General features: G+C 54.9%; 1 protein-coding gene across 2 annotated transcripts in view; it reads right to left on the reverse strand.

Annotated features, from left to right (window-relative positions):
- The window catches only part of F8 (coagulation factor VIII), a 20,253-nt gene continuing 14,929 nt past the window's right edge, over positions 3,246-8,569 (reverse strand). The window contains exons 17-26 of one of the 2 annotated variants that reach the window (XM_021406402.1): positions 7,866-8,094; positions 7,590-7,772; positions 7,277-7,393; positions 6,333-6,404; positions 5,981-6,066; positions 5,699-5,854; positions 5,234-5,378; positions 4,297-4,445; positions 3,850-4,026; positions 3,246-3,645 (exon numbers count right to left, since the gene is read on the reverse strand). In XM_021406402.1, coding sequence (XP_021262077.1) covers positions 3,490-3,645; positions 3,850-4,026; positions 4,297-4,445; positions 5,234-5,378; positions 5,699-5,854; positions 5,981-6,066; positions 6,333-6,404; positions 7,277-7,393; positions 7,590-7,772; positions 7,866-8,094 — 1,470 coding nt within the window. In that variant the 3' untranslated portion in view covers positions 3,246-3,489. Of the gene's footprint in view, positions 3,646-3,849; positions 4,027-4,296; positions 4,446-5,233; positions 5,379-5,698; positions 5,855-5,980; positions 6,067-6,332; positions 6,405-6,519; positions 6,583-7,276; positions 7,394-7,589; positions 7,773-7,865; positions 8,095-8,569 lie in introns of those variants that run through there. The other variant, XM_021406403.1, reaches the window with a different exon arrangement.

Here is an 8,569-nt window from a genome sequence, read left to right on the forward strand (position 1 = left end):
GTGGCACTGAGGAACGTGGTTATGGACATGGTGGGGTATGTTGGGGTAGTACTAGATGATCTTAGAGATCTTTTCCAACCTTAACGATTCTATGAACCCCAGTGAACCACTTGTGTCCTGGCTATAACAGACAGTGGAGCCTCAGGTGAAGTCTAAACTTTATTTGGGGTGGGAAATTCAGTCTGGGAGTATCTTCTTTAAAATCATCTGAAAGGATGAGGAAAGTGGTTCTGCTCCTGGCCCTTCCACACTGCTTTGGGGCTCCCTGGAGTTTTGGAGGCTTCTTTGAGCTGGGCTCCATCAAGGCACCAGAATTTTTTTCCAGTGTAGCCACATTGCTTCTCTCAAGAGTTCCCCAGGTCACCTCACTCCAGACTTACCCTAAAAAACACGAGGAGAATGTGGCGGGCCCAAGGAGCACCCCCTCCCTGCCGCCTTGTGCGGGGTCAGTGGGCATTGCAGAGCTGTGACCCAGCAAACACAGCTCCCTGAGAACAGGAGCACCAAGGAGTGTGCAACGTGCACACGTACGTGAGGCAGCAGAGGAAGAGCAGGATCAGCACCGTGATGGGGAAGATGTACAGGACGACGATGGGGAAGTTCTCGGAGAAGTGAGACCACACGTCACCCAGGTAGTCTGCCACCCAGGACCGACGGACGCCTGAGAAGAGATGTGTCCTTGTGAGGAAGAGAGCAGAGAAACGCTAGTAATACCAGTGCATTTTTTCCTGGATTGGAGCGTATTTTGAAGCAGGGTCAGGGCCTTCTTCCCCCATGCTGCTGTGCAGAGGAGCTGCACAAAGCGCTGCTGTGTACTTACGCTGGATCACCTGCCTGGAGACTTCCCCCTCCTGTGCATGAAGAGGGACCTTCCATACGTCATACAAGTATCTCCCCTGGTGGTCTGCCAGGCTCATCCTCTGCATCACCCCGCTCAGCTGGGAGGTGGTCTTGAGCTTGGACACATTTTGGCAGAATAAGGCGGTCAGCACGGCGATCAGGAACAAGACAGCTCGCAGAACCATGGCCCTGTGCAGCTGAGCAGTGACTTTCAGTCTGGCCCTGGGGCCTAGTCTTTGTCTTCAGGGCTCCCTAGGAGGAGGCCTGTAAAATCAGAACAAATATGAAAAAATAACAAACCAGGCTGAGGGCTTAGAGAAGTGCCCTGATTGTATGCAGCACCCACAGATGTGCCCAGGAGGTTGGAGGGCTCTACTGAGACTGCACTCCCCCCAGCCCTGCCCAGCTGGCCAGGAGGCATCTGCAGAGCACCTGGGACAAGGCAGAGCACTTTGCACTGCTCTAGCCCTTCCTCTGCACAGAAACGCTGTAAAAAGCTGCATCGTGCCAGGAGGAAATGGCATCTGGTCTCCATTCCCCACAAGATAAATGTCAAGAGACACTTCCAGTAATGGATGCCAGAGCTTGGCAGGCTGTGACACAGCTCCCTGCAGCCCCATCCCGGCACTCTCCCTGTGTGCTGGGCGGCTGGAGAACATCCTGAGGGCTGCCTGGCAGAGGCTGCTTGGTTTCCCACAGAGGCTCAAGCTGTTTCCTCTTTGAAAAGCGATCCAGAGAGGGCCCTGGTGTGGGCAGTATTTCTTCTGATCTAATCCTGTGCCACAGCAGAGCAGTTTGTTTCTGGAGGCAGGAGGCTGAGCACCCACTGATGGGGCCAGGGACCATGTTCCCACCATAGAGAACAGCCAGTCCTGCTGCTATAGGAATGCATATGAGCCTGCTTCTGGGAGGACTTGTGGTCCACCACATCCCCTGATAGGCATTTAAGCTTCATCTGGTCAGGTCCAGCCTGGCCTACTGAGGTAGCCATGAGCAGAAGAACGCTGCCTTGAGAAGGGCCCAAGGCAGCAGGTTCTGCCCTGCCGTGCTGAACGGGAGACCTTTCACCAGGTCCCATGGTGGGGATGCTCCCTGTTGAGAAGCTTATGGTCCCAGCTCCTCCCTCCAGGCCGGTTCACACCAGGCAGTGTCTGCTCCCATATGTGCCTGATTACTGTCAGAACGCAATTAAGCCAAAGGGTAATTGCATCTCCTGTCTCGGGCTGTAATGTAATCATTGCCAGGGCCACAGCAAAAGCTCCTTGTACAGCAATGCACGGGGCGGATGCGTGGGGTTTTCAGCACTGCTTCCACCAAAGTGTCAGTTTCCAGTCTCCACTGGGTGTGGGTTTTGGGACAGCCTGCCCCCCTCCCTTCCCCAGCACTCACAGCACAGGGGGAGGGCGGGCACAGTCTCTGGCACGCTGGTGGCAACGCCGATGCCGCCACGGAGAGGTATACACCCAAAAAGCCATGGCCCCCACCTGCCCCACAATGCTCTGGAGCTTTCTGAGGTAGTATCATTCCAGAAGGTTCGCACCACCAGAAACCTCCTGGACTCCCCCATAGTGGTGCCATTGTGACCACTGCTGGGACAGGAGGTGTCCTCCAGCAGGTGCTAAGGAGGGGGAAGAACTATTGGTGTGGCTGTGGAGCATGGGGAGGGGGCTGCAGCCCACAAAGCCCTATGGAGAGGAGCGCTGCCACTGTGGCACCCAGCACCTGCCCTGTGATTCTGCAAGGAGCTGAGTCCTGCTGGGGCTCAGGCAGGCTTTGTGGGCATCTCTTCCTGAAATAAACCTGCAAAGGGGACGAGAAGCAGGCAAAGGCCCTTCCAGGGCCTCCAGAGATGGATTCAGCGCTGGGGACAGAGCAGTGCTGTCACCTTCACTGCTTGCATGTGTGGGAAGAGGGATGTGGGGCCAGCTCTCAGCTGGCACCACCTGGCCAGGAGCTTCCTGTGTTTCCCAGTGCTGGGCATCCTGGTATGGGCAATGTCCCACCAGAGCCACCAATGTACCAACAGAGCTTTTCCAGTCAGAAACAAGAACATTGCTGCACCCAGCCCAGAAAAGCCCCAGGGTGGCATCTAGCCATGTCAGCAAGCACAGCATAGGAAGGAGATTACGGGAACTGGAGGGCCAAAGCCCAGAGCTCAGCTGGGTTGTGCAAGCGCTGCCTCCAGGCGAGGCATCCGGATCCCTGCTGGTTGTGAAATGCACCCCGGGGAGGGGAGCAGGGCCTCTGCCCCCAGCCCTTATCTTTGCCACCGCCTCCTCCAGGGCCGTGCTTGTGGAAAAAAAAGCTGAGGATCACTGGGGCTCATTATTTAATTACCGGCTGCTGGTAATGCTGACTGAGCCCCTGGGGACTCCAAGGTTGGAGAAGAGGAGAAAGTGCAGAGATACTGGAAAATTACTGTTTAATTCTTCAGCATTATGTCTGACTATACAGCATGGGGTAGATGAGGGGCAGGAAGAGAGTGATGACAAACAGTCCGCCCTGTCAGCAGGAGCCATCAGCACAGCACTGGGAGCAGAGAAACCTCTGCTGATGCCACCAGCACCTCCTGGACACACGGGGCCAACTCTGGCCCCAGTGAGAGTTCAGTGTCCAGCGGGACGTGGGTCCATGGGCCAGCACTGCCCGTCAGTACTCCTGCTGGGTGTCACAGCCAAGGAACTCTATCCGCAGGGCGATGTGGTTGTGCCAGTGGCGGGGGTGTATCCTCACGTAGCGGGCAAAGAGCGGCGGCTCCAGGCTGTTTAGCACTGTGGTGGTGTAGTCTTGGTTTGCCCTGAAGATCTGGAAAGGAGAGAGGAGTCTGTGGGGTGCTGGCTCCTTTGCTGAGCTCTGGTGCAGAGAGCCCATGGCTTGGGGACAGAGCCAACACAGACAAGTGCCTCTTGGGAATTCTTTAGAGTGGAAAAAAGCACAGCTTGGTTAGCTGCTGTTGCAAAACTGCTGTGGGCATGTTTGCTGCCCCAGGGCTGCTGCAGTTCTGCCTACCTTCTCCTTGCCATCATGCAGGATTGGGCTCCAGTGCACACCATCCTGGCTGCTGGACACAGCAAACTCCTTCACAAACATGTGAGTGAAGACAGCCTTGGCACCTTGTGTTATGATTCCAGTCACCTTCTTGGTTGCTTCAAAGTCCACCTGCAACCACTCGCTGGGGCTGTTGCTCTAGGAAAGACATAATGCCTTTACCCTTCAGCATCACCACCAGCAGCAATGAGAAAAAGACAATCCTAGCAGCTGAAGCCAAGCTGGCCCTGCATGCTACCCCAGGCTTCGCCCACCCCATCAGGGTTAGAGCTGCTGGGGGCAACCTGCCTGCATCTGGTACGTGTGGCTGAACCACTACTAGAGATGCCCTGGCCAGGAGAGGAGTGAGCACCCAGCATGCCTGTTTCACACCCTGGCTGCCTGCCAGGGGTCTCCTTGCTGGGCTACCTTTGGTCTCCATGCATTGGTCCTTCCCTGCAGGTTCAGGCGGGCCTGGGAGGGTGACCAGCTGTTGAAGATGTTGGTGCTGTAGGAGGACGCGGAGATGCGCTGGTCGGGGATCCCTTTGCTCTCCATTCCTAGGGGCATGGAGCAGCCTGGAAGAGAGAAGCAGCTTGTCAGAGGGGATAACAGACAACCACTGTGGAGATGCCTCCTGGCTGCACACTCCTCCCTCTGCCCTCCGCACACTTTCCTGCTCACAGCATCTCCTGTGCTTTGCAGCAGCATGGCTGCAGTGCTCAATGCCTTTGCAGCATGGCTCTGGCTGGGGAGTGACAAATGACGCCTGCCACTCCTCCCACCTTCTTCTCTCCCTGGAGATTTTATCTAGAAGGAATCTGGAGAATTTGTCTATCTGCCAGGACAAACCCGTCTCAAGGGGAAGGATGACTGGAGACACACTGCACACACGTGAACTGGTGTGCATGTGCATGTGCCTTGTGTGGGGTGCCAGCACAGAGCTGCTGCTTGTGAGGGTCTGCCTTGCTCTGTACAAAGCTAAAGAAACGGTCCCAGCGCACCTGCAGGCCACAGCAGCCTGGTGTCGGAGTGACAAAAGCAGAGGAAAAGCCAATAACACGTCTCTGCTTGTTTCCTGCTCCCCAGGCTGAGGCAGCACCTCCCCAGCTACCAGCTCAGCTGCTGCCCAAAGTTTCCTGTGCTTCAGAACAAAGCAGTGGTGAGAGCCCCACTGCCCTCCTTTTGCTATTGCCGTCTCTAAAGCCACAACGAGATTTTCCAGCTTGGCTCTCCCAGCACCATCTCCAGCCACCTCCTTCCCACCTGGGGGGACCTGAAACACGGGGAATCCCAAAACTGAGCACTCAGCATCCCACTGGATCAGCCCCCAGCTCCATTGCTGGGTGTCCCAGGTGGGACGTACTGTTCAGGTCGCAGCCGATGAGCTCCATGCGCAGCGTGGTGCGGATGCTGTAGTGAGTGGGGTTGATGCGGATGTAGCGAGCTATGATCGGAGGGTTGAAGCGATTTTCTTTCACTGTGGTTGCATCCACATTCGCAAAGAACATCTGCAGGGAAGGGGTTAAAAAGGGGCTGTTGTGTCAGTGGAAAGAGCTAGACAGGACAAGGATTAGCATGGACAAGATCAGTTCAGTCTGGCACTTCTGTATCTTATCACCATCCTTACAAGAGAACAACAGCTCAGGGAATTTTTTTATTTTTTTTTTTGAGGTGTGACTCAGACCAAAGAAATGTGGATGGGGCAAATCAGGGCAAACCACTGAGAAATAGGGGGGGGGGAGGAACTCAGGGTCTGTGCAAATGAACTTCTTATATATTCACCAAAAAATAATTTTCTTAAGTCAGTCCTAGTACTGATCCTCCTCACCATCTGTGTGCTGGTGGCATTGCCCTTGTATTTCTTCCACCTTTGCCCATCGAGGCTGTAGAAGACAACAAATTGAGAGACGTAGAGACTGGAGAGCCTTTGCCGAGCCCCTTGGGTCTTTATGCCATGAATTATCTTGAGGTGTAAAAGGTCCACCTGGGAATGAAACACAGGGGTCAGTCTCTGACGGCCATGTGCGTGGGTCCTTCTGCAGGGTGCACCAGCCGGTGTGTGCCCTGGCACTGTCCCCAGCAGTACGCAAGGGCACAGGACCCTTCTCACCTGGATCCAGGGGTTGCCTTCGCCAGTGCTCCATGCATTGATGGAGCCGGAGTTGTGCAGCCTGGCCAGCTTAGGGGCCCACGGCCCTGCGAGGAGAGTGCACAGAGATGAGGAGCAGGGGGTGGTGAGCTGCCCACCCACAGGATGGACCTTGAGCATCACCCATCTCCTGCGGGGTCAGCAGCCCCGAGCAGGGTAACATGGCCCTGGTGCAATGGGGAGGCACCTCCAGGTCCCAGGTGGGACCCTGATGTGGGCATGGATGTAGGGGACTTGCTCAAGTCCAGCTTTGACCACGCTTGTGCTGTGCATACTGAACCAGACCCAGCCCCAACAACCGCCCCGAACTCACCTTCCTGCCCTGATGCCGTAATCTGGGAGTCTGCTATGTGGCCCGAGGCCAGCCCCAGGGCATTCTGACAATCTGCAGGCAAACAAGGAGCAAAACGGGCATGGTTGGCTGATAGAGGCCACAGCAAAGGTCCCATCATCAACCTCTGGCTGCACTAGTGCTGCTCTCCCATCCCTGAGCCCATGACCTCTTGTTCCCATGTCTCTATCTCCCAGCAATGCTGACAGGTGACTCTTCCTTACACCTGTGTCTCGCTCCTGGGCCTTTTTGTTGCTAGGCAGCATCTTTTAAAAACAAATATCACGTCGCTAAAGGGAAACCTGCCTGACACCCCTGTCTCTCTTCTGCTCTGCCGAGCACAGGGCTGTTTGCCTCTTGTAATAACTCTTATTATTAGCAACTTGTCACATCTTGGCATCACTGCTGCATGGCAAATGCTTCTGGGGAAAAACACGCATTTTGAAATCTTAAGCAGATTTTTAAGTTATGGAAATGTTTTCTGGCTGACATTTGCTGCTCCTTTTGGAAGAGGAGAGGGGCTGTCATGGTGTGATAAAGCACCAGCCTCACAAACCGCTTCCCCCTGTGTTATTTACAGAGAGGCAGAATCGTGTTGTTCCGGGCAAAGCGGAGCCAGAGGTTTCCTGTGCACTTGGCGGTTGCTCTCAGGGATGTTTCCATCAGAGTGACATGCCATCGGGCAGCATTGCACTCTGTGCCTCAGTTTACCTCTTGGCACGTGCTCTGGGGGAAAATATTTGCAGCCAAATAAAGCTGGTCTCCAACCTTCACCCCAAACACATCTCTGCCAGGGATATGTTATGGTTGGCAAGGGCTGAAGTCAAAATATGATTTGAGTGAGAACCCAGGGGATGCTGTTTGGACGATCCATGGGGACGGGGAGCTCAAAGCATGCTGTTCTGGAGCACAAAGGGATCACTCACCCTGGTTGTACACGAGGAAGAGGGCACTCATCCCAGCCTGCAGGTGCTCCCCCACTTTGCACTCTACCCGCCAGATCCCAGCGTGTGAGGGCTGCATCTCCACCGTCCCAAAGACACCTGGCCAGGAATGGAGAGCAGAGCAGAAGGGATTAACCAACCATAGCACAATGCTATGCTGCCAAGCACTATGCAAACGCAGATCCTGACTCTTTCAGACCCATTCCCCACCCCTGCTGTCCCCCAGCACATCCTAACAGGCATGGAAATGAAGCCATGCAGCCACAGTGTGCATAGCATCCACGCTGCATCTCACCAGGATAAAGGTTGTAGACTCCCATGCGATACTCCCGGGTCGTCCTGACGCTGAACATCTGCCCGTGGAAGTGAACGGAATGGATATCCTCAGTGCTGCCCATGTTCAGGAGGTGCCAGCGGACCCGCTGCTGCTGAGCCATCACCAATCCAGGCAGAGTGTCCCTCACGTAGCCGTTGATGGCTGGGGAAGGCAGTGGTCAGGAGTGGCTGGATCCCTTGAACCTTCTCACCCCAATGTGTTGTGGGATGGACAAGGTGAGGGCCAGGTCCTCACCATGAAAGGAATGGTTTCTCCTAAAGTCAGGGTTGTCCGGTTGGATGCGGCACGGCGGGCGGCAGTTCCTCCTCATGTTCTCTGGGAAGTACCAGCTCTTGGTCTCATCAAAGATAGTGAAGAGCAGGGAGAACTCCTGCACAGCCAGCTGCCGCCTGAAAGCAGAGCTCAGCACCCCACGGCGGCAGATGATCAGTGGCCCGATGAGCCCCGAGTGCAAGTCCTTCTCCTGCAAGACAAGTTTGCATTGGAGTGGGATGTGATGCTGATGACCACCCTGGGCAATCTGACCTAGTACTTGATCTAGCAGTTCACAACCCTGCCTGTGGCAGAGGGGTTGGAACTTGATGATCCTTGAGGTCTCTTCCAACCCAGGCCATTCTATGATTCTATGATTCTATGAATCTATGATTCTATGATCCTACAGTTCTATGAAAGTGATGGTCCTGCCTGCATCCCTGATCTAGTTCCCAACCCATGCAAAGGGCATAGCATCAGCAGTGCTGTTCTCCACAACGCATTCAAGGGAAGTGATGTCCATCTGTCCAATTTTCCCCCACTTGCACTGGAACCCAGAGACAAAATTCAACTAGATTGTGAGCTTATGGGGCTCCAGAATGCGAATTCCTGAAGGTTTCACAGAAAAGGCACAAGGGACCAAAAGGCACTAACGGAAGGGGGAGAAAAATAAGAGGGAAAGGAAG

The sequence above is a fragment of the Numida meleagris genome, chromosome 8, assembly GCF_002078875.1.
Source record: "Numida meleagris isolate 19003 breed g44 Domestic line chromosome 8, NumMel1.0, whole genome shotgun sequence".
Taxonomy (NCBI): domain Eukaryota; kingdom Metazoa; phylum Chordata; class Aves; order Galliformes; family Numididae; genus Numida; species Numida meleagris.